Source organism: Elephas maximus, chromosome 4 (assembly GCF_024166365.1).
Source record: "Elephas maximus indicus isolate mEleMax1 chromosome 4, mEleMax1 primary haplotype, whole genome shotgun sequence".
NCBI classification, from domain to species: domain Eukaryota; kingdom Metazoa; phylum Chordata; class Mammalia; order Proboscidea; family Elephantidae; genus Elephas; species Elephas maximus.
This window is the reverse complement of record NC_064822.1, coordinates 137,396,071-137,422,706: the sequence shown is the minus strand read 5'-3', so window position 1 is coordinate 137,422,706 and position 26,636 is coordinate 137,396,071. Positions and strand designations below refer to the sequence as shown.

At 36.3% G+C, this 26,636-nt stretch overlaps 1 protein-coding gene across 5 annotated transcripts in view; it reads left to right on the top strand.

Moving 5' to 3' along the window:
- Window positions 1-25,100, top strand: part of CAPS2 (calcyphosine 2) — a 53,046-nt gene extending 27,946 nt beyond the window's left edge. For all 5 annotated transcript variants that reach the window (XM_049883913.1, XM_049883915.1, XM_049883912.1 and 2 more), the window contains 10 exons: window positions 3,105-3,221; window positions 7,736-7,810; window positions 8,671-8,766; window positions 8,860-8,953; window positions 11,886-12,004; window positions 13,372-13,448; window positions 16,299-16,453; window positions 19,097-19,216; window positions 22,138-22,234; window positions 24,633-25,100. In XM_049883913.1, coding sequence (XP_049739870.1) covers window positions 3,105-3,221; window positions 7,736-7,810; window positions 8,671-8,766; window positions 8,860-8,953; window positions 11,886-12,004; window positions 13,372-13,448; window positions 16,299-16,453; window positions 19,097-19,216; window positions 22,138-22,234; window positions 24,633-24,808 — 1,126 coding nt within the window. In that variant the 3' untranslated portion in view covers window positions 24,809-25,100. The remainder of the gene's footprint in view (window positions 1-3,104; window positions 3,222-7,735; window positions 7,811-8,670; window positions 8,767-8,859; window positions 8,954-11,885; window positions 12,005-13,371; window positions 13,449-16,298; window positions 16,454-19,096; window positions 19,217-22,137; window positions 22,235-24,632) is intronic.
- The last annotated feature ends 1,536 nt before the right edge of the window (window positions 25,101-26,636 follow it).

Here is a 26,636-nt window from a genome sequence, read left to right as displayed (position 1 = left end):
AAAATGGAATGAAGCACTGATATATGCTACAATATGGATGTACCCTGAAAATATCCTACTAAGGGAAAGAAGCCAGACACAAAAATACCACTTACTGTGTGATTCCATTTATATGAAATAGCCAGGATAGGCACATCCATAAAGACAGAAAGGAGATTTGTGGTTGCCAGGTGCTGGGACAAGAGGGGAATGGAGAGTGACTAATGATTATGGGATATCCTTTCAGGATGATGAAAAATTCTGGAACTGGATAGTGCTAAGGGTTGTACGACATCATGAATGCACTTAATGCCACTGAATTGTAAAATTTAAAATAGTGAAAATGGTACATTTTACATATAGTTGGCCCCCATAAAAAAGATTAAAGATATCCTGCAGTGCCCCTTTGAGCTCACTGTGATGCTCCAGGGTAACTTGGTGTGCAGTTGGGGAACTGAGGTATAACTGTCAAGAATATCAAGACCTTGCAGGGAAAACAAGACTTACATATAACACTTAGAAAACTATATACTAAAGTGTTAATACGTGACATGCTAAGTTTCATGACAACGTGTAAATATGGTAGGATTTCAAGATAGTCTGAAATGGTCTAGGAAGTCTTCAAGGAAGAAGTAAGACAAATCGGCTTTGAAAAAAATGTATTATTTAGATAGGTGGCAGAGAGAAAGGATATTCTACATTTATGTTTTCCAGTAAACTCCTTGAAACAATTAATTGTATGGACAGTTTCCGACGTATCTCTTCATTGTCTCTTAAACTGACCTTGTTTTCACCCCCACCATTCTGCAGCAGCTTCTCTTCACAGCATTACTAACCCCCAAAAAACCCAGTGCTGTTGAGTCGATTCCGAACAGCATCACTGGTGGTACCCATTTTAGAGACTAATGGCGATTCCGCAGTTCTCATTTATTTGACCCATTATAGCATAATCACTTAGAGTTAATCACTTTCTTTTCTTTGAAACAGTTTTTGTTGTTTCAACTTGGGTTTCTTGCCACCACACTTGGCTGGTTTTTCTCCATTCTTCTGTTCCTTTTCTGTCTCTTTTTCTGTTTCCTCTTCATCTCCCCAGTCTCTAAATGTAGGAGTGCCCAAAGGCTAAGATCTTGGACCTCTTCAATTTTTTACTTACATTTTCTTTCTAAGTGATCTCATCTAGTATCATGCCTTTAAAAATCATCTGTGTGCTGATGCCTCCCTAGTCTAAGATTCCAATTTAACATTTTCCCTGTTTCCCAGATCCTCTTTAACCTTCCTCCGTGGCCACTCCATTTTTCCGGTTATTTAGACCTAACATCTTGGCGATGTCTTTGATCCCTCTCTTTCTCTTAAATCCTGTATCCAGTTTGTCAGCGAACCCCGTTAGTTCTACCATCAAAATAAATTTACACTCACACTCCCACCATCCCTGTTCAAACCATCAAGTAGGAAAAAAGCCAGAGAGGGCAAGCTTATTGAATGTGTGTAGGAGTTAAATTATGATGAACCATGGAATCCAAGCTGAATAAGGAAGGGAGTAAGAATATGAGGATAGCCTGCAATTCCTAAAATAACAGTAACAATAATAAAAACAAACCACGAAACAGTGTGACTTTCATGTTTCTTATATTATTAATTGAATCTCCTTTTACATTGTGGGTTATTATAGACCTTTCTACTGGATGACCTCCAAAAGCCAATTCTTTTCCAAAAAGCCAGTATTTTCTAAATCTGTTTCATCTTCCATGTGTTTCTTCTGCCACCTTAGTATAGGCCCTTACTCTCTCTTTTTGAGCCTATTGCAACGGCACCTGATAGGCTGCTTCAGTAGAATATGTAGTAAAAGAGGGGCTGGGGACATGAGCTCAAATATTGAACCCTTCTGTAGTACTTATTAAGAAGCCCTGTGGAGCAATGATTAAAAGCTTGGTTGCTAACTGAAAGGTTGGTGGTTCAAACCCACCCAGTAGTTCCATTGAAAAAAGACCAGGTGATCTGCTCCTGTAAAGATTAAACTAAAAAACCCTGAGGGGCGGTTCTACTCTGTCACATGGGGTCACTATGAGTCAAAAAATGACCAATGACACCAACAGCAATATAACCAGAAAAAAAAAAAAACCAAACCCACAGCCGTCGAGTCGATTCCGACTCATAGCAACCCTATAGGACACAGTAGAACTGCCCCATAGAGTTTCCAAGGAGCACCTGGTGGATTCGAACTGCCGACACTTTGTTTAGCAGCCATAGCACTTAACCACTACACCGCCAGGGTTTCCAACAGCAACATAAAAAAAAAAACATAGTATTTATTAAATGATAGGCACTTTTTTGGGCAATATGTGTATATCACACAATTAATTTTCACAATAATTCTTTGAGATAGGTACTGTTACTACCTCTCTTTTATAAATGGAGAGATTGAGGCCTAGTTAAGTGACTTGCACAATGCCACACAGCTAATTGGCAGAGACGAGGTTAGAACCCAGGCTGACTATTCCAGAGTCTGTACTTTAATCCATTACACTGTGTCCAGTTCCTCAAATGCACTGTTACTGTCCAACACCTGTGCCCTTGTATATGTTGTTCCTCTGCCTGGGGTACCCTTCCTGCTGTTCTCAGTGCTAACTTTGCCTCACCTTTGAAGAGTCAGTGCGGTATCACCTTTTCTGGGATGCCTTTACTGAACTCTTCTCTATTTCTTCCTTTCCAGGCCTTAAGTATGTCCTTTCCTACACTCTCCCATTACATTTCTATTGTGGTACTTATCACTTTATATCCTTAGTTTCCTTGATCTGTGTTTTTTTTTTCCCCTTCCCTATAGCATCAGAAACCAGTAAAGCATCTTTTTGTTTCCAGAATCATAAAGACATGAAGCTCTTAACTCCCCCAAGGTTTCAATTTATGTGTAGGTAATACTTCTGGAAAAATAGCCAGCCAGATAGTCACTTTTTTATGGCCAGTATTTTTTTGTAATTTAATTTATTCATATCTGACAAAAATATGATTTTGGCAGTAGTGTAAATTTGTGTTTAGTATATGTGTTTTTCCAACTGCTTATGAATGTGTGAATGCTGGAGCAACACATGATCACATTTAATGCTCACACTTTGTGTTTTCCTACATAGGGCTGTAATCAGTGATCCAGAACAAAATTTCACCAGTGGGACACGAAGCCCTGGTACCCTTCCAGATCCAAAGATGGCACCTGTTGGGTTTAGGAAGAGAACATTGCATGAAACAAAGTAAGAAGATGTTAGTTACGTAAAGAGAGGATGCAATATGTTCCAAATGGTTTTTTTTTTTTTTTAAACATACTTCTGTGTTCAACTGAAAAATATTTTTGTTGCTGTTGCTTTTTTATATGTAAAGGGAGGCAGAAGGTTGAAGTTCAGATCACAATTTTGTCATTTTAAGATATTGGGATATTTCCTTACTCTCTTTGTCCTTCAAGTTTTTTATTAGTAGCTTGGGAGTAACAACCACAACCCCAGGAAATAACATATTTAAAAACAGGTAACGTAGTAACTGGTAAATTTGTATGTGTACAATATATTGGCTAAATCTTACTGAAGTAGTATGAGAAAAATTACCATTGCTTATAATTTATTTTTTTGCATTTTACTTTGGGCCTTATAAAATCTTTTACAGTCTTGTGGTCCAGTCCACTTGAATTCCTCAACAGACTCACTGACTGTTGACAACCAACCTCAGCTTTGATACAGATTGAAAATCTACCTGTTCCTACAAGAGCTCTCTTTATTTATAGACTGCAGTGATTCCTAAGTAGTACTTTCTTATAACTTTTATCTCTTGGTCTCATTCTTATTTTCTGGAAGCCTTTGTTTTCAAAACTTTAAATATTTGAAGGCATCTAAACTTTCCTTTTTTAAAAGAAATATAATACACATTCTGGAAAGCATATAAAATTTAAGGGTAGAGCTTAAGGAATTTTCACAAACTGAACACACCCATGTGCCAATCTCCTAGAGCAACAAACAAGACAATTCCAGCTCCTCTTGTACCCACCTCCTGGTTACTAACCACATCCCTCTGCCACTCCAGGTTAATCCCCCTATGCTGACACCATAGATCAGTGCTGACTGGTTTCAACAATATATAAATGGAATCAGAAAATATTCACTCTTTGTGTCTGGCTTCTTTTCCTTAACGCTGTGTTTGTGAGTCTTACCCATGTTATTACTTGTAGTTGTCTTTCTTCTCGTTGCTGTACAATATTTTATTGTATAAATATTCCACAATTTATATATCTACAGATGTTGATGGACATTTGACTATGCTCTAAATAGTCCTGCCCTGAACTTTTTTGTGCATACCTTTTGTTGAACTAAGCGCTCATTTCTATACTTAGAAGTGGAATTCCTTGATCATTAGGTATGCATATATTTGGCTTTAAAAGATAGTGCCATATAGTTTTTACAATGTGGTTGGACCAATTTATACTCCCACCAGTTGTGTATGAAAGTGGCATCACATCTTTGCCATTGCTTGGTATTGTCTATCTTTTTCATTTAGTTCTTTTTATGGGCGTGTATTGGTATCTCCTTGTGATTTTAATTTACATTTCACTGGTCACTAGTGGTGTAGTGGTTAAGAGCTACAGCTGCTAACCAAAAGGTTGGCAGTTCGAATCCACCAGGTCCTCCTTGGAAATTCTATGGGACAGTTCTACCCTGTCCTATAGGGTTGCTGTGAGTCACAATTGACTCAAGGGCAACAGGTTCCGGTTACTAATGAAGTTCGACATTTTCTGTATGTTTACTGACCTTGTAGATACTCTCCTGTATGACATACCTATTCAAGTCTTTTGAGTTGCCTGTTTTGTTGATTCGTGGAACTTATTTATATATTCTGGATACAATCTTTGCATGTGTCTTTCCCTGACTACCTTTTCATTCTCTTGATGGTGTATTTGATTAACAGCATTTCCTAGTTTTAATGTAGACCAGTTTACCAATTTTCTCCTATATGGTTAGTGTCCTTTTTATCCTCTTTAATAACTCTTTGCCTACTACAAAGTCATTCTGGATCTCATTCTTATTTTCTGGAATTAGAATGTGACACATGTCATATATCAACTTGCCAAAAATCCAAGGCCAATTTCTAGGCTTTCTCTTTGCCTTCATCTATCTGTTAATTATTCCTGCACCAGTATTACCCTGATGCACTCGCTATAGCTTTACAGTAAACCTGAGCTTTGTTTACTTTCAATGTTGTCTTAGCATACTAGACCCTTTCCTCTTCAATATACATTTTAGATTTATCTAGTCTAGTTTGATGAACAATTCTGTGGGGATATTGATTAGAATTATTGAATTTATGGATTTCATCTCCCTCATTCATTCTTCACAAAAGAACTTTTTAAAGTTGGAAGCAGGAACTGGCATGTGATGTGTAGCCTAGTAAATCATACCCGCTTTTCTTGGGAGCCAACTGTTTCCAGAAGTGCATAATTGGCTCTATGCATTAAGTTTTACAGCTCTACCCCCATGAGAATGAGTTAATCTGTTTAATTTTAGCAGGAAGGGCTTAGTTTATTGTTGCTGTATACCTAAGCCATGGAAGCCCCGCTGGTGTTGTGGTTAAGTGCTACAGCTGCTAACCAAAAGGTCGGCAGTTCGGATCCACCAGATGCTCCTTGGAAACTCTATGGGGCAGTTCTGCCCTGTTCTATAGGGTTGCTATGTGTCGGAATTGACTCAGTGGCAATGGGTTTTTCTTTTTGGTTACCTAAACCATGTTTTCCAACAGCTTTATCAATAACAAAACTCATATTTTGGTCTTCATCTGCCTGATTCTTGTTTCTGCATTTGTTAAAAACTTGGGTAGAGAGTACTGGTGCTACTTATGATTACTTAAAACCCCAGCCCTTTCCATTTTATGTTATTGCCTATTTACTTATTTTTGTCTTTCTAAAGACACTAGGCTCCTTAAAGCTATAGCTTTAACTTATCATTGTTAAACTGAATTCTGTTCACCATTGAGAAGCGATACAATGTAATGTTTAAGAGCAAGAATTTTCCTGGCTTTGCCATTTACTAGTTTTATGGTGTTGGGGGACTTATTTAACCTCTCTCTGCCTCTGTAAAAATTTATTTGTATAATGAGGGTAGTAGTATTTACCCATAGAGTTATTGCAGGAATTAAATGAACCAATGCACATAAAGAACTTTTAACAAAGACTAATGTTTAGGAAATGCTCAATAACTGGTTGGTGTTACTATTGTGGTTATTTTCTCAGTATTGTTCCAAACACACAGTAGGCATTCACTAAATATGTCTTGAAAGGAACAATAAACCGATACCAGTAAATTAAATTGAACTGAGATGACTGTGCTTTCAAGACTGCCTGTGTTCACAAGCTCTCATTTGGTCACCTTGTCTCCTAATTGCCTTTCTCAGAGACCCAGATCTTATAGAGCTATGAGTCGGAATCAACTCGACAGCACTGGGTTTGATGTTTTTGGGATAGCTTTTCAAGATCTCAGTGACGTGCACACTTCTTACTCTTTAAACCTTATTGCCATTGAGTCAATTCTGACTCATAGCGGCCCTGTTAGGAAAGAGTAGAACTGCACCCGCAGGGTTTCCAAGCCTTTACAAGGCTCTTTCCACATCTTTACAGAAGCAGACTGCCACATCTTTCTCCCTTGGAGCAGCTGGTAGGTTTGAACCACTGACCTTTCGGTTAACAGCCAAGTGCTTAGCTACTGTGCCACCAGGACTCTTTTCACATTATTACAATGTCATTATATTTGCAGTTTAATGGGACTATCATAAAATTATTTGAGAACAGGAGGGAAAAGTATAACATTGAATCCTAATTTCTCTTAATATGAAGGAGATTGTTAGGAGTAGCCTGCCAAGGAGTGTGCTTTTGGGTTTTGCCTCATACTGTCGAGCAGAATTTTACAGTTGGCAGTCTTTGTGATATCAATCAGTGTTATCTGAAGGCCATAAAGATTAAATAAGCATCTGAGGTCTCCCAGATAGTTGGTACCTATGCCAGTACTGGAACTTTATCCAGAACTCATTTCTACTAATTTGTTTTTTTAGTAAATAATGTTTCCAGCTACACATAACCGAAAATCTGACTGATAGTGGCTTAAATGAGTCACGATTTATTTTCTTATATAACTAGTTGCCTGGAGGTAAGCAGTTGCTGGTTTTGGCCCAATGGCTCAGTGATATCACAACTCTGGGTGCCGTATCTGAGATTTTATTGACCTTTCTTTTATGGTTACTTGATGACTATAGTGGCACCCAGCATCACAAATGTGCTTTCTCTGTTTAGTATTTGTTTTTGTAGCACTTTGGTACTATAGGTTCTAGTATCACCCATTTTCTATAACCAAAAAAACCAAACCTGTTGCCGTCGGGTCAATTCCAACTCACAGAGACCCTATAAGACAGACTAGAACTACCCCACAGGGTTTCCAAGGAGTGGCTGATGGATTTGAACTGCCAGCCTTTTGGTTAGCAGCTGTAGCTCCCAACCACTGTGCCACCAGGGCTTCCTATATACTATATATCAAGGTTATTTCCTTTGTGTCTGCTAAAATAAGCCATCTGAAAAAAGAGAGGCTTGGGCCTTCACTTTTATCCAGTTGGTGCCTTGTTCAAAACAACAGATTCCTTAGATAAAATATTAACATAACTTTTTTTTTTTTGGTATTTTTATTCTTTGTGTAAGACATAGGTACTTAAAAAATTATTAACAAAATGCATTTCTTAACAGAATAAGAACCCATTCTACATTAACTGAAAATGTGCTTTCCAATAAATTACAATTTGATGGTAGGATCATATCAAGGTAATTATGATTTTATAAGACTTTTTAATCCTGTGATTATACAATGTCTTCTCTTTTCAGAAATTTAGAAGAGATTTTTTTTAAAGATATATATTAATACTAGGAGATCCTAAACCATTTAACAATTATCTTTTATGTAAGCTGCTTTATTTAATTTAATTTTTATGGCTCAGGTTAATAGATTATTGATAAATGCAGTAAATTAACAAGGTAGCCAATTCTTTAATGTTATCCTAGTCTTATAAATTCAGCAATATATAATACTACTTGATGTTCTTTGTGTACTATTGCTAGTAAAATGTGTCTGTGTGTGTTTTCTTTTTGTTAACATATTTGGTTAGTGATTTTTAAGCTTTTCCATGACAATCGGTGACGATAAATGTATATCCTTGAGTGGCTTGCTGGAAGTTCAACATTTTTTTAAGTTTAAGATTTTATAAGTACTTCTAAGTTTTTCTTCAATAGGCATTTCCTATAATTTTTGTAGTAGATTAAGTCAATACCTATTACCTAAAAATGTTTGGTCTGAATTTATATTTTTAATTTAAATGGGACAAATTTAACTAATCTCATTGTTATTATTTTTAACTGAAAAGAAAAGACATTTTGAAAATGTCTATTTAGTAACATACACTAATAAATTCCTATTCACATCACTGTAAAATCAAGGTTTTAATTCCATCCACACTTCAGCCAGCTGTGCTTTGTTTTCCCTGTGGCTTCCTATAATCCTTGCTCATTGCCGTACACTTGAAAGAATTATGCTAGTCCTCATTGAGGGGCACGATTTTAGTTTATTATTATTTAATTTGAAATGATTCCCTTATTTGAAAATCTTTGATATCTTTTTATTTTTCTAGAAATGGACATGATACTTGTAGAGAGCTGATTGGGTTCTTTTTTACTCATGACCAGTCCCTTACTGTTTATGAATATCGGCAATTTGGGAAAAATAGGTATGCCATAAAACATTGTTACAACCCTCAAGATGATTGCTTTGGAGAGCAGCTGAATAACTTTACTTTTTTTTTGTTACCATTAACTTCTAGAACAAATGTGCTTCCTTTCATCCAAAAAAACATTTATAGTCATCAGCGTGGAAGAAGGAAAGGAAAACAATACCAACTTGGTGATTTTTATATTGTAAGTTAAGTGTGTATGTGCATCCACAAATGTTTAGTATCGGGTGCTAGATTTGGGGAAGATCCTGTGGGGGGAGAGGAGCAGGATTTCTAGTCTCCAATTTATTTCCTCTCCTCCTTCCTGAGCAGGGACGTTTGTGTGAGTGGCTAATGGTTGATGTTGCCCAGGAGGTTTCGCTTCTCAGGCCCAGATCCCTTCATGGTCTGTATCTAAGCACAGCATTTATTCCCTGTCTTCCCTACTCCTCCCCACAATTCCGTAATGTAGGTAGTCTCCAGGAGAGCTTGTCTCTTAGTAGTTTTTAAAGCTCTACAATCGTGTACCATTAAGTGGCCAGCTCAGTAGCTCCAGGAGGAATCCAACCCTAAAACAGGCATATCCTCTGAGGATGCATGGTTTCCTCCGTACAGAGGGGTACTTGGCTTCTGGATGTGTCATATATCTGATAGTTAGCCTGTCCTTACAATTTCCCATCTTGGGCAACTCCTTAGGAAACCCTGGTGGCGTAGTGGTTAAGTGCTACGGCTGCTAACCGAAAGGTCAGTGGTTTGAATCCGCCAGGTGCTCCTTGGAAACTTTATGGGGCAGTTCTGCTCTTTCCTATAGGGTTGCTATAAGTCGGAATCTACTCGACGGCAGTGGGTTTGGTTTTTTTGGGGGAGGGGCAACTCCTGGCATATGGTGTGTCTCAAGGATTTCTTAGAATGGATTGATCATAGCATTGTTGCTTTCTTCCCCCTTTATCGCTGATATTTCCCAAGCATAAGTCTGAGTCCATTGCAGTTTGTACAAGCCCATTGCCTTTGAGTCTTTTCCAACTCATAGTGACCCTATCGGATAGAGTAGAACTGCCCCATAGGGTTTCCAAGGCTGTAATTTTTACAGAAACAGTCTGCCGCATCTTTCTACAGTAGAGTGGTTCATGGGTTAGAACAAGCGACAGTTGGGTTAGCGGCTGAGTGCTTAACCACTGCGTCATCAGTGCTTCCAGGGTTTGTATCGTTCTCTTAAACAGTAAATAATTATATTCATGCATTACCTCGTGGTTAAAATGCAGCATTATCCACAGGAATCATTGATGTAGTATATATTCATACACTAGCACTGGAGAGAGACAGTGAGTAAGTTATACTCATTCTCTGCTTTTATAGTGCTTACAATCTAGTGGGAATCTCTGGGGGGTGCATATGGTTCACATGCTCTCCTGCTAATTGAAAGACTGGAGGTTTAGTCCACCTAGAGGCACCTTGGCAGAAAGGCCTGGTGATCTACTGCTGAAAAATCAGCCGTTGAAATCCCTGTGGAGCACAGTTCTACTCGGACACACATGGGGGTGCCACAAATTGGAATTGACTTGACAGCAACTGGTTTTTTACAGTCTAATGAGAGACGCAGACACGTGAATAGGTATTTCCAAGGCAATGCGACTTGCTATGATAAGTGCAGATAACATGGGACCCAGCCTTACGTTAAGGAGCTATCTGAAATATACTGGGGAGTCACTGAAGGATGAGGTGAGGGCAGGATGGAGGGAGGTGGCGTGAGCAGGTTCGTGATTTAGAAAGAGCACTCTGGGATAACTCAGAAAGAAAATTGTGAAGTTTTCACTCTGTAGTTATTTCACTAAAATCTATTAAGTTTCATCTTTGATAAGTTACTATGTTCATTTCCATGGATATGTGAAAAAGGCCTGAAGATAATCTCTTATCATAGAAAAACCTGGTAGAGCTAACCTACCCTGCTCTTCTCTTTGTAACTGACCTGCGTTTCAATACAAATATAAAGCTGCCTGTTTGGGAGGAGAAGTAGCTTTTCAATTGCATATGATAATTATAATTGTTTAATGGTATTCATACATGCTTACGTATATAATATACTTGTGTTTTGCTTGGAATAGAAAAACACTGTAAGGTACTATAGGCCTCAAAGCTTTGAAACCAAATCCAATGTACCATTTACCTTACTTTAATGATTCTGCCCTGATTTACTTACGATCTCAACTTTGGATGTTTATTAGAGTAAGAATTTGTCTTCTAGACTTTGTATAAGAAATTTTTTTTTTTAAACTAACCATTAGAAAGCTACTAGTGTTAAAAATATCAGGCGATAGATCCATAGATCCTCAGTGCACTTCACAGCCTTTTCCCCAGTCATTTTGACAGAAATGAAAATATTTATGCAAACACTGAGGGGAAAGGGGAAGCTGCCCAAAGGTGGACCTACCAGCCAGGGAACTCTGTTTGCCACCAAACTCAGGCAGCGGCTTCCATCAGCTTGGCAGACATGAAGCAACCTGTCGGCAACCTTTGCTGGCAAGCACTGCCACAATGCTTTCTTACTTGGAAAATATTTTCAATGATTCTCACGTGACAGGCTATATCTATTTGATTAACTCAGCAATTAAAGAAATAGTTTTCTAAGTTTAGATTAAGGGTTTTTGATAGGAATTTTGTTATGGAAGCCTTGATTCTCTAATTAGGTTAAAAATTGATTTTTCTATTTAAGTGATGTTTATCATCGAAAGACCAGGTAGAACAGTGTGATGAATCTATCGTGGTCCGTCAGTTGGCAGAGCATCTTTCCGTGAAGCAAAAGCTGCATTTCCGCAACTGGCGATGTTATAAATTAGATTGTGCCCACTTGTCCTTTCTTTCTATAATTCTTATTTAAAAATCTGAGTTTCTCATTTTTTTCCACATGAATCTATAATTACAAGATTGTTTTAATTGAGAGACTGATTATGATACTCCTTTTTCTGTAAGACTAACTGAAGCTTGTGTAGTTTCTAAATATTATTCTTAAATACAGTTTTTTATCATTATAAAGTATGGTATGTCATATATAATCAAGATTGAATATTTTAAAATTAGGATTAGTCATATTTTAGTACTTACTCTCTAGGTTTAAATAATTCCTCTGCCAATTTCCTTAGGGTGCAAATTTGACATTTTTGAGTTCTGATCATCCTAGCCTTCCGGAAAGTGTAAAAGAAAACGCATTACTTATACTTCGAATCACAAATGTTGATCAGATAGCTTTGGATTCTCTCAAGTAAGTCCAATATGAATTTGTCATTTTGAAAGGAAACACTGTATTATCTTAAGTGAAAATACTGTTTTTTATTAGCTTAAAATGAGATTTTATCCCAAAGCATTTTGACTTTACTTAAAGCTTATATTTTTTAAAACCACAGCAGACTGTATATATTTTATATGCTATCTTGTACTCAAATATACTCCACGTATGGGAGCAGTTGCAATTAATTAAAGATTAAAATGTTCCATTTTGTTAATTAAAGTACTTTCCTAATGTGTCTTTGTTGTAATACTTTTATTTTACTGTATAATATTAAAGCAAGAAATTTTAAAAGATGGAATATCTATACAATATTAAAACAATTTTTCCTATATTGTTAAGGTGATACTTTTTTTTTTTAACATAAAGTAGAACTTCGGTCCCCCTTGAGGACAGTATTCTTGATTGATTATATGGATAATAAAAAATAATGCTATGAGTCAAAATATTCACTTAAATAATTTTGAATATTAATCATAGAGTTTTCTTGGTGCTAAATATAATTCAAAATGACAATGATTTGTTTACTAAATGTCCATTAAAAAACCAAAATCAAACCCATTTCCCCTCAGTCAATTCTGACCCATAGCAACCCTATAGGACAAGAGTAGAACTGTCCCATAGGGTTTCCAAGGCAAAAAAAAAAAAAATTTTTTTTTTTTCTTAAATCTTTATGGAAACAGACTGCCTCATCTTTCTCTCGTGGAGCAGCTGGTGGGTTCAAACTGCCAACCTTTCAGTTAGCAGCCGAGAGCTTAATCAGTACGCCACCAGGGTTTCCCAAGACATGTATATGTTTAAACGTAGTTTTTAGAAGATTTTAAGGACTTCAGCTCTTGTAGCATATTTAAGGAGCCTATTGGAAGATCTAGTGGTGTAGTGGTTAATGGTCCGGCTGCTAACCAAAAGGTCAGTGGTTCGAATCCACCAGGCACGCCTTGGAAACTCTATGGGGCAGTTCTACTCTGACCTATAGGGTTGCTGTGAGTCAGAATTGAATCGACTCGACAGAAATGGGTTGTTATGGTGGTTACTGGCGTAGAGGTTAAGAGTTCAGCTGCTAACAAAAGGTGGGCAGTTCAAATCCATCAGGCCCTCCTTGAAAACTCGATGGGGCAGTTGTACTCTGTATAGGATTGCTACAAATCAGAATCGGCTCGATGACAATGGGTTTTTTAATGGGTTTTAAAGAAGCGGGCAGAGGTGGGACTTGATTAACCACTAAGTATTTCTTCCAACTGTTAGAGATTTCTTTGAGTGTGTTGCAGGAAGAACTTAGAGTTCCTGTACCCTTGATTGCAAAACAGAATATATTTTTATCACTGTGAATATATCAATTGCAGAACTGCTTCTGAGGAACATGGAGATGATGTAACTAGTCAAGAAGCCAATGATAGGCTGGTCTTCAAGGCCATTCAAGGTATGAATTATTACTATATTCTCAAGTAGCTTTAATTTTCAAACGTTTCATTTGTAAGTGGTAAAGCAGCATTTCCAGATATTTCTCAGTTTTATGGCACTTGATTTATTTTTCCTGTTTTCTTACCTTTTTTTTAAGAGAAGAATACATACCTTAAAATTTTGAAAATTTTTTTCCTACTTTAACAATCCTGTCTGACTGAATAACTAGTATTATGTGAATTATGACTTTAAGAATTACAGAAATTACTAGAAAATATGGGTTTTGCACATTAATTGGATAAAAAGTAAAAATGATTTTTTGTAATATAAGACTAGTTTAATGTATTATTAGGTAATATCCTAAAGAGATTTGTGGTGGCCTAATGCAGAAGAAAAAATGCTGGAATGGGAACCAGATTCATGTTCTGATGCTGGTGATTAACAGATATATAACCAAAAAAAAAAAAAAAGGCCCAAACCCGTTGCCGTTGAGTGGATTCCAACTCATAGCGATCCTATAGGACAGAGTAGAAGTACTCCATAGGATTTCCAGGGAGCAGCTGGTGGATTCAAACTGTTGACCTTTTGGTTAGCTCTCTCCTAGGGCTCCATAATAGACATATGTCCTTGTGTAAGTATCTTGTATCTCTTTATCTCTAAAATCGGGATAACAGTACCTATTCTATTAAGTTTCAAAGGTTTTTGTGGGGAGTGAATGAAATATACGTAGGCTTTGGGACGTCAGAAACATTTCATGAAGTTAAGGTATTTCTGCTGAGTGTAAAGCATTGCTGCCTATATTGAACCCCTCCTTCTTAAAAACAAAAACAAACAAAAAAACTATTGGTTTTCATTACAATCTGGGGACAGAATTTTAACCCAGTCATACTGCTGTCATTCTGAAGGCATCTCCTTAATAACTGAGTAGTTGCATATTATATGTAACCTATATTATATGTGCTATATAATATATATATTCACTTTCTGGAGCCCTGATGGCACAGTAGTTAAGAGCTTGGCTGCAAACCGAAAGGTCAGCAGTTTGAATCCACCAGCTGCTCCTCAGAAACCCAATGGGGCAGTTCTACTCTGTCCTGAAGGGTCGCTATGAGTCAGAATCGACTTGACTGCAACAGGTTTATGGGGTATTCACTTTAATTATTCTACTGAATACCTGCAAAGAAGATAAAACAAATGAAAATAACGCTCTCGATCTTTGAATATCCATTAGATGCTCTATTATATGAAAATACTCCAGGATTCATTCATGTTTTATTGAGTGTTTTCACTTACTTCCTGGAACATGATTATCTCTGAACACACTGAACATACACGTTAGCTGATAATAACAGTTTACTAATTTTATACCTAGTTTATGTGCTCAGCATTGTTAGACCCTGAGGATTCAGTAGTGAGCATTAGTGTAATGATAATCAACATTTTTTGTGCATCTGCTATAGACCAGGCCCAGTTCCAACTACTTAATATGTATTAGGATAATGTTGTATAATTATTTCTTACTTTACAGATGAAAATATTGAAACTTTAAAAGGTTAAATACCTTGCCCAAGGTCATGTACTTAGTGTTACAGCTAAAAATAAAACCCAGGCAGTCTGTTTCTAAAGTCCAAGCATGTAACTACGTTACAGTGGCTTCAAAATAGGCAATTTCTCTTTTGAATCTTGAAGTTTAGAAGGGAGAAACGCGCTGAACACAGAACTAATCACAGAAATCAACATATAATTTAGAAATTTTGATAAATCCTGATTTATCTCCTAAGGATGATAAGGGAGTCACAGTAAGAAGACTAGAAACAGATTTGAACGTTGTCTGGGACAAGAACCTGAACCCCAAAATATCTTGATGCTGTTGTTAGTGAATAGTTTTCTCTATCATGGTCAGTGCAATAGGTGACACTTAGGGATCTTATTGTATCAGTGACATTGTTTATTTTTGTTCTTTCCTCTAAACCAAAAACCCATTGCTGTGAAGTCTATTCTGACTCGTAGCGACCCTGTAGGACAGCGTAGAACTGCCCCATAGGATTTCCAAGACTCAATTTTTAGAGAAGCAGCCTGCCACATCTTTCTCCTGTGGAGGGGTTGGTGAGTTGGAACCACTGACCTTTTGGTTAACAGCCAAGCACTTAGCCGCTGTGCCACCATGCCTCCTTCTTCTTTCCTCTAATTAAATATAATTGTATTATATTTAATAACTGCTTTAATGAAGTTACCTGTATTTTCAGAAGTCAAGATGGTACAAACTGCATTCAGTAAAGTCATTGAGATACAAACAGAATGCTAGGGGCCTGAGAAAATAATCCCTTAAAGGGTGACTTTAAATGTGTAAGTGTAGATTAACACTCCAAAGCCTTGATGATATATAAGCTACAATTTGAAGATTTCAATATTTTGTAAAACTTGGGCTGATGATTTTTTGAGCGACTCGCTTTGCATCATTTGTGTAGTTTAGTTGGTAACAACAAAGAATGAGGAAAGAGATTAAGATTAAAGATTGTTAGATGAAAGGGAAGCCTTGAAAATAAAAAAAAAAAGATTTTATTTGTAATACATCAGTTATTCGCATGCCAATAAAGTGAAACATATTATTTTCCTAGATTTAAAATATAACACTTTCACCACACAGTGGTGCTATACTCCTGGTATATTTACATGTGATTTTATATACAATTCTCTATAATAAAGGCATTCTGTTTTCCAGGCTCTGTCATCAGCCATACACGTGACTTGGTTGTATTTTACTTTTTTCAGTTATATTGACTTTCGTTTTCTTACAAGAAGGACAACTGCAGTTTTGATGCATTTGTACAAGAAAGATGTCGTTCCCATGTCTCTTCTTGCTACACAGATGCACTAAAAGTAAAACTGCATAAAAGAGGTGTTCGTATTTTGACTGGACTGGGAAAATACTTTCGACAATTGGATAAAGAAGGAAATGGACATTTAGATAAGGCAGATTTTAAGCAAGCTCTAAAACTATTTCACTTAGAAGTGTCTGAAAAGGTATGTACCACAGTTAATTCTCTGCAGTGAATAATGCATTATTCTTAGGTGGCATTATTCACTTTTCTCCTGATATTTTAGTAGTTCCTTTGTTGTTGCCTTCTTCTTTATTCTCTGTTTTCAGTGTTAAGTCACCAGGCAACAAGTTCGGTTAATGTTTAAAATTTCAACATTCATTCCACCATCAAACATTTATTAAGATTCTGCTAACCAGGTATTGTTCTAAGCGCTGAGAAGACATACCCTGTACTCTCAAGCTCATTATAATCCAAGGAGAGATATATACATGATTATAAAAATATGACATGTGTTAAATAAAGGGTGCTTTGGGAACACATGGGAGAAATACCTAGTTCTGAACCAGGTGATGGATGAAGGGGAGGGAAGATCATGGAAGGATTCCTGGAGGAGGCTACATCCAAGCTGAGTTTTGAAGGATGAGCAGGAATTAACCAGAGAAGAGGAACATAGATATTTCAGCAGGAGAAGCACATGTGAAGGTATGGAGAGGAGAGAGCATGTGGTCTGTTCCAGGAACTGCAGATGTTCATTTTTCCATGACCGAGCCTTCATGTATACCTCATGTATACTGTACTCCTATGAGTAGTCTTTCACTAGATTTTTGCATGGCTTGATTTTCTCATGATTCAGGCCACATCTTTCTCCACTGGGAAAGTGACCCTGATACTCCTGTCTAGAGGAGCACCCCCACCTGGCCCCTGATCCTCTATTTTCTTCATACCACTTCTGCAGATATTGTCTGGCTTTGCCTGCACCTGGACTGTAAGTCTCATTAGAACAGGAACCTTGCACTTCTGGTTCCCTGCTCTATCTCCAGCATCTCGAACAGAGCCTGGCATACAGCTATTGCTAAACAGATAGTCCGTGGATTAATTTGAATGCATGGATGGATGGATGGATGAATAGAAGGAAGGAAAGAAGAAAGAAAGGAAAGGAGGGAAGGAGGAAAGAAAGAGAAATAACCCTGGAAGGGCCAGTAGGGTCCTTTACATTAAAGATTTGTATGTCATGCTAAATTTGGATTTTATTCTCCAAGTATATGAATTTGAAACACATCTGCCTCAAGGATTTCAGATAAGGAATTCCCTTGCATTGTTCTCTTTTTCTTCAAATGATATTGTCATAAGATGCAATGTATTTTGTAGAAGAAATACTGGAACTTGAAGTTGATAGATACACATTCACATTCTGGATTTACTACTTAAAACTAGGTTATCTTGGACAGATCTCTGAACTTTTCTGATTGATAGGCTCTGTATGAGTCAACTGACCCGACGGCAACAGGTTTGGTTTTTTTTCTTTTGGCCTGCACAAACCGGAAATACCTACAATTAGAGAACTGGTTTGAGGCTCAAATGAGAAAAATTATTGGAGACATGCCTCATGAACTGTAAAATTTTATGCCAATATGGTGTTGCCTGTCATTGTTGTGACTTACCTGTCTTTTGTGTTTTCCATAATGTTGAATCTTGTTGCCCACATAGTGACAACCACCAGGGATCCTCTAGTTTGACCTCTTCGTTTCACAGGAAAAAGACCCAAAAACTACTACTACAACAACAACAAAACAACAGAAAAGTAGAAAGTCTTGGTGCCTCTGCCCACGGTCACACAGATAATTAGTAATTGAGATAAAATTAGAATTTCTTTATTGTCAGGAGCTGTGTGAATGGAACATTCTGTTAAAAAGTGCATTTGCCAAAAAGGTTAATGACAGTGGTGAAGTGAACAAATTGGCATAAGGAATTTACTCCACATAACATCTTGCAGTGTGAATTATGGAATATTATTAGAGTCATTCAAATCTTCCATGCACAAAGACTAGCAGAAATAAAATTAGTGGTTATGATGCTATTTGGGGGCATTCAGGAACTTAAAATTACTTTTGAATTGTCAGACATAATTAAGAAAAAATTGAATGTTCAATACAAAGTAAGTAGTAAAGCATACTTTTTGTGTAGAAAAGGAATTGAACTTAAGATAAATTTATGACTTACTCCTAAATGGTTCATTTTTTTTTAAAGTTTTATTGTGCTTTAGGTGAAAGTTTACAGCTCAAGTTAATTCCTCATTCGAAAATTTCTACACGTACTGTTTTGTGACATTGGTTGCAATCCCCGGAGTGTGACAGCATGCTCCCCCCTTTCCACCCAGCTTCTCTGTGTCCGTTCATCCAGTTCCTGTCCCTTCCTGCCTTCTCTTCTTGGTTTTGATAAGAGTTGCCCATTTGGTCTTGCATATTTGATTGAACTAAGAAGCATGTTCCTCACGTGTGTTGTTTTTTGTCTTATAGGCTTGTCTAATCTTTGTCTGAAAAGTGGGGCTCGGGAGTAGTTTCAATTCTGAGTTAGCAGAGTGTCCGGGGTCCAGAGTCTCTGGGGTCCCTCCAGTGTCTCTCAGATACTAAATGGCTCTTAACTTTCCAGAACTGTTTACCATGAGTTCCTTATAGTAATACGATTAGATATATATGTGACCTCTCGGAATTTTCTTCTTAAGTGAGCTACTTTGTTACCTTGTCTAGGGCTACAAAAGATGTAACAACATACTTCTATGATGATTTTTGGTGTTACCATACATAACTTAAAGGTATAGCAGTGATCTCTGTGTAATTATTTCTAGGATTTTGAGTCCTCATGGCTAATTCTGAATGACAGTGGCAGTGACAAGGTTGACTATGGAGAATTCAAACGTGCCATTATTGGTGAAATGAATGAATATAGGAAGTCCTTTGTGCGAAAGGTAACTTTGTTAAGTAGTCTTTTTAATTGTTACTTTTAATAGACTGTTAGATTCATTATTTCAAAACTCTAATGAATTACCGTTTAAAATGTTTAAATCTTTCTACCTGTACTATATGCTTGGTTTAGTTGACACAAATATACTCATATACATGCTAACATATAAGTAATAAAATAACTTATGCTTTAGGAAAATATTTTAAAAAATCTAAATTAAACTTCGGTTCACAAATTATTAGCTCCAAAAATTAGTAGCTGTATGACTCTATGCATTATTAAATATCCCAGGCCTTAGTTTCCTATCTTACAGAGTTGGTGTGAGGATTGAATGAGATGATATATGTAAAATTCTTAGCATTGTGGCAGTCCCAGTGTCAGTGCTCAATACATGTAATTTTAGGACCATTGTTAGTTGCCATTGAGTCAGTTTCAACTCACAGTGACCCCATGTGACAGAGTAGAACTGCTCCATAGGGTTTTCCAGGCTGTAATCTTTACAGCAGTAAATCACCAGGCCTTTTTCTCCTGGAGCCGCTGGGTGAGTTCAAACCACCAACCTTTTGGTTAGCAGCCAAGGACTTAATCATTGCACCACCAGGACTCCTTAATTTTAGAATGATGATTAAAAAATGTTGCTTTGATTTTCATAATATGCATGCTCCATGTTAAAATGGAGATTAAAATGACCACATTAAATTGGAATTAAAATAGGATACCTTATTTTTAAGGGAAACTGTGTATTACTTGGGCTCTTGGTAGCCATTTTAAGAGCAAATTTTTGAGCAGTATAGTTTTCAAAATTTATCTTTTTCTTTTGTATATGTACTTAATACAAAATATATGTGTATCTAATATTGAAACAAAGCTAATTTTATAGAATGGTATAAACAATTATATCAGGTATAAATTTCAAGTAGAAAAATCAAAATCCCTATCTTTACTGGCCAAGAAAATACAATAAAAACCTTAAAGTAAACAAATTCATCACATAATATTTATAAATTTGCATTTATTTTTACCTCACATCTGCTGGTGATAGGTTTGAGTATCTAGTTTCTTACGACTGCTATTACAAAATACCACAACGCGGGTGGCTTTAAAGAACTGCAGTTTATTTTCTCATCATTCTGGAAACTAGAAGTCCAAATCAGTGTTGATTCCTTCTGACGGTTCTGAGAGAGGAAATCCTAGTGGTTGCAAGCAATCCTTGGTGTTCCTTTGTTGCTCGTAGATGGCGCCTTCACATGGCATCTTCTCCCTGTGTATGAGTCTCTCTTTCCACTGCCCAGAGTGTAGGGCCATTGCCCAGCTGGTCCCAGAGAACAGAGGATTATTTTCAAGACTTAAGATGTAATACAGTTTGCCTTGCTGGGTTTTGGACTTGCTTGTTACCCATGATCTCTTCTTTCCCTCCAATTTTCCTTTTTGGAATGGGAATGTCCTCTGTAGCCCTGTTCCATAAATTGGGATTTGGAAGCAGAAAACTTATATCCTAGATTTCACAGGCCCACAGATAGAGAGGAATTTTGGCCCAGGATGTACCATACCCAGAGTCTTGCCTATACCTGATTTAGATGATTCCAAAGTTAAGATTTTGGACTGAGAGTGGATGCTGGAATGGGTTAAAATTTTGGGGGATGCTGGGATGGGGTGAATGTATTTCGTACATGGGAAGGGCATGCATTTTTGGGGACCAGAGGACAGAGTGTTATGGGTTGAAATGTGTCCCCCCTCCAAAAAAGATACGTAGACATCATAACCCTTGTACCTGTGAATGTAATCTTGTTTGGAGAAATGGGGTTTTTCTTTGAAGATATTATCCATTAAATCATACTGGAATAGGGTGGGCCCTGGTCCTAATTCCTTCTGAGTGATTCTTATAAAAGGGGGGGACAGACACGTTAAGAGAGAGCCACAAATGAGGAGATGCCATGTGATGACAGTCAGATGCATCCATAATCAGCAAAGGAGCACCAAGGGTGCAGGACACTGGAAGATAGGAGACAGGGATGGAACCATTCCTTTCTTAGAACCCTTAGATGCAGTCAACACAGTTGGTCTCCTGATCCAGTCTTCCAGCCTCCAGAACTGTGAGAAAATAAATTTCTGTTCTTTAAAGCCACCCATTTTGAGGTATTTTCCTATGGCAGCCCTAGAAAACTAAGACAGTATCTGTGGCTTGCCCCCCTACGTGCTATAGACAGGAGTGGAAACTGAATGTGTCTCTTTCGTAACTCTTGGTACTCAGAGTAGAGGACAAAGGAAGAGTCATAAGGTACCGTATTTCCATGAATATAATACTGTGATTAAACAAACTTGATTCTAGTGTTTTGACTCTTCTGTAAACGTGGCTTTGGGTAGGTTGTGTGTTTCTATGTACCTACCCCTCTTCCCAATAAAATAATTCATGTTACTTATGCATTGAATTAGAAGAGCAATAAAACAGCTAGCATTACAAAAGGCAGTATTAAATTTCAAGAAGTAAAGGAACAAAACTTATTTATAAGGTATTCTACTTTCTTGTTGATTTTCGTGATAGAATATTTTGCATGTTCACTTTTAATCCTGGAACTTTTGTCTTGGCTATGTACCAGCATCAAACGAATCCTAGAGCTGGAAGTTACCTAAGAGGTCAGGTACCCCAGCTCTTCAGTTTATACAGAAGGGAAGCCAGGGCAACAGAGCTTAGGTTACTATCCCAAAGTCAGGATGCTAGAAAGTGGTAGAACTGATCCTTAAGTGCCATATTCCTAATACCTACCTCCAGTATCTGTTTCCTTGTATTCGTGATGCTTTCCTTATGTATCAGTTAAGTACTTTTAAATTGTCTTGTTCAGAACTCCGAAATAACCTACTGAAAATAGAAAATTAAGTTCTCATGTCTAATGATTTCATAGAAAAAAATAACATTTCTTTATTTAGGCATTTATGAAACTGGATTTCAACAAAACTGGCAGTGTGCCTATTATAGATATAAGAAAATGTTACTGTGCAAAGAAGCACCCTCAAGTAATTTCAGGTAATTATTATGAGTCAAAATGCAATTACTTCTAAAATATTAGTTTAAAAAAAGCAGTATCTTTAAATTATATTAATGTATAGTGTGGACTTGGGACCATTAATGGGGGAAATAAACAAAAATCTTAAACTAGAAACTTGACAGTTACTTTCCCTTTCTGATTTGAAAATTCTTAGGCTTTTTTTTTTATATTTATTTATTTTCTTTTATGCTTATAATCAAGATAGAAACTTTATTTCGTACTGAGAAAATGGTGAAGTATTTGAGTTAGAAAGAACAGAACAGACTAGTTCTAGAGAATGGGCAGTTACACATGCACGTCCTCTGAGTTAGTTTTACTGTACCTGCTTGTAAGTTATTAATACTGGAGGATTTAAGGTGGGCTGAGGGAGTATCTTTCTTTAGGCATGGACAGAAAAAAATATGTTAGGGTTTAACAGAAATGGGATTCCCCAAAGGTGATTCTGTGTGATGGTATTAGAAATTCAGTGTTTGTTCATTAAAATATTTTCTGGTAAAAAAAAATATATTTTCTGGTCTCTGAAAGAAGGAGGGAAAACCTGGTGATGTAGTGGTTAAAACTATGGCTGCTAACCAAAAGGTCGGTGGTTCGAATCCACCAGGCGCTCCTTGGAAGCTCTGTGGGGGCAGTTCTACTCTGTCCTATAGGGTTGCTATGAGTTGGAATCAACTTAACGGCAACGGATTTTTTTTTTTTTAAAGAACAAAACAGAGCTTAGTTACAAGTGATGGAAAGCAGATGTTTTGGGGTTGAGGACAAAAAGGCAGTATAAAATTCTTGACTACTTGAAACATATATTTAAATAAAAAGTGTTTTCCTTAGGAAAAAAAAACAGTGTTAAAACTCATGTGCTCAAAAGTATAAATGATAAACAGAGAAAGAAATCTTTCTTACCAAAATTTAGATGTTTTTGCATAGAGTAGATCTTGATTAATTTTAGCCTTGGCTAACGTATCAATCACAAATTCATTTTGTTTTACATATTACCTCTAAATATCATACTTATTCAGTCCTTGTTTATTCAATATGTCTTTTTTAACAGAACAATGTGCTTCTTCTTTATCTCTCACATATATTTATAAAAGACAGCAAACTTCTTAATATCCAAAGCAGATTTTATTCCTTCAGTTTGAAAGGCATTCAAAAAGCATTATTATCTAAGTCTACTGGAGAATTTCTGGTTTGTGAAACAGATTCAACTCGTACCCTATTTTTGTCCAGCCTTTTAGATAAACAGGGTGGTATTCCCATTGAAACTTGCCATTTTAAAGTGAAACATGACTGTAAAAGATTTTAGAGAGTCACAGAGATTGGGATATTGTTCTTTGAAAGATTATTATTATCTTCTGACCCTTTTTCTGCCTTTGCATATGGGCCTCCTTTTACTCTTTTTATTATCTGACCATCTTCTGTATCTTCCTTTCATCTTTAATTCCTTTTTTTTTTAATTAAAAGAAAAATGATGAGTGTCTTTTTTCATTTACGTTCAATGCCAGGATCCTGGGGTGGAGCAGTACTGACCAAAGGGCAGCCTCCCCTCTTTGGGGGTGGTGGACAAATTAGTGAGAAAAGTTCTGTGGTAGAGTACCAAGATTTGGGGTGGTCAGTGAAGGCTCCCTACAGAAATGGTGATTACACTAAGATCTCTCCCTCTCTTAAATGGCCACAATGTAATCAGAGGTCATTATTTAAATAATTTATTGCTCTTTTTCTAAAAAAATTTTAAAAATCAAACAAATTTAAGAAAAAGATGGATTTATGTTCTCTCTTTAAATAACAAACTAAAGACTTGCTATCCTTTTACCTATGTGGTTCTCAATAACATCTTCCTATAGGATAAAAGTCAATCATATTTCATTGAACCCAGTGGAGATAGTCTACTTAGTGTCACAGATTAAAATGGGATGATTTAATGAAGTTAAAGTAGTTCCAACTAAGATGTTCATTGGCCCCGAATCGTGCGTTTGCTCTAATATTTTCTGGGTGCAGTAATAAGCAACTAATTAATAAAACAACTAGTGCCTGCAATTTTTCTGACTTGTTTTCTTCTTTCCAAAATTCCAATGAGAATAAAGCTCAATCCTCTAAAATACTGAGAAATGTAAGAATACCTAAAATGGTGACTACTGTTTTGCATACACATGAAGAATAGACCCTACCAGATGGTTAAGTGATACTTCCAAAAGTGTTTCAAAGTTATCCACCATGAAATTGTCTTTCACAGAAGAAAATGTTTAAATAAATTGGAGGGCAGTTTGACATAAGATTTCAAGTTGTTGAGAAGATTTCGTGAGCTGATTAAATATTACTTTACCATCATCAGTCATTTTACTGAAATTTTAAGGAGATTGTTTCACAGCCAGTACTATTTTACAGGTCATTCCACAGAGGAAGAAATCAAATCATCTTTTCTAGAAACATTAAAAGATGCCCGCAGCAAGTCCGATGAAGTGTCATACTGTGAATTTGAAGATTACTATGAGGGCCTAAGTGTAGGGATAGTAGATGATGAAGATTTTGTTAATATCGTACGTACTCCATGGGGAATTTAGTTTTTAAAAATATGTATGTCATCAGCACTAGACATTTTATAGGCGAGATAGAATGTAAAGTGTGGCCGAACACTGAATGTATTTTTCTAGGACTCTCTTTACTCTGGTTTTTCTCAAAAAAGTTGTGTCTAGAAAGAGAAATGTTTAGAAAGACAGAGGCAGTGGTACGTGTGTGTGTGTGTGTACACGTGCCTGTCTATATGTTTTTAAAGATACGTTCTTTTGATTTATCTTGAATCTACTTTAGAGCCTATTTAAAATAATTAAGCTCCATAGGAAAGTTACATCTGTATTAGGGTTGCCTCTATATAATAACCAGGTTTCCTGTCTTCATACTTGTTTTTTTTTTTTAAACATTTTCTCTAAGATATAATTGCAGCAGTCTCAGTCTGATAAATTGGAATTGGCTCCAAAGCGAATGAAACTGAAATATGTTTTAAAGATGAAAATGGTAAAGGAATTAAACTTGTTTTAAACAACTTGTTTTAAAGATATGAAAACGTTAAAGGAATTAAAGGATGTTTAAGGGAAATTTCCCTTGCAGTGTGATTATAGATGTTTTCTGTAACATTGATGTTTAGCGTGATGGAGGCTTATCCCCAAAATCCTTATTTAAACACTGATTTATCTTGTAATTGCAAAGTATGTGCTATTGTTTATTTTATACAGTGCAATGCAGTTATTCTAGTGACAAATTCTAGTCTTTCTTTTATTATTACCTGCATAGAATCTACAGTTAGCTAGAAACAATGAAAATGGGAGGGGGATGGTCTCTTACGTTATTAAATAAAGAGCTCTAATATGTGCATTATCACATAATGAATCTAAGGGATAATTGAATAATTCTTAATAAAAATGTAAATAAAACAGTATTTTCTGAATATTTAATGGTTGGATATATTGTAATCTTTTTTCTAAATTCTTTTATATTTTCACTTCTCCCTGGGGATTCAGAGGGATAGAAGAACTTTATAGGGTTGTTTCCAAGTTCATGATTTTAAATTTCATATGTTAACGCAAGTTAGAAAACAAAGTGTCAAACAAACTAAGAAGTGGTTAAAAAATAGGAATATATACTTTGTATAGCATGACTTAAGGCATATTGCTTTATCCATCTGTATCTTTGGCAGCATTATCAGAAGATGGCTGGTCAGCATTTTAATGATATGTGTAAACCCAATAAGTTGAAGGTAATACTTTTTAAGATTTGAGGAGGTACTAAAACTCTCTACTATAATATCAGAAAAGAAATGTGTACAAGCCTTTTATTTCTGTTTTCACTGGCTTAATTCTTTAGATCTTGGCTTTTTATTTTCCAATTAGGTTATTAAAATTAAAGTAATATGCTAGAAGATATCTTGGCAGAAATATGTCTCTCAAACTATTTTTGAGTCACATTTTCTTTTTGGAAAGAAAAATTCTTCTAACTGTAAAACCATAGACATCTTAAATCCTGCAAATTGTTTTTGTGTTAAAATGACTAATACCATGGCTGCCCAATATGCATATAGTATTTGCCATTGAGTTTTTTTAGTTCGTATTAAAAAATCTCTTCTCAATACGGGTATGTCATAATTTCCTGTGATTATAATCAGAAAAATGTAAAGGCTGTTATATTGGAAAAGAAAGGTGGAGGAGGGTACTTGTGGAATTTAACATGTTAATGTAGTAGTATCCTCTTAATATAAATTTCCACTCTTATTATAAATATCCATATGTCAGTTTTTAAAGATGTTTCTCTATTAATAAGATGTAACTTTTATTATCCAATACTGCTGTTTTCATGTAGAGGTAGAATATGCATACTCATAATATGTTTTTTGCTGTT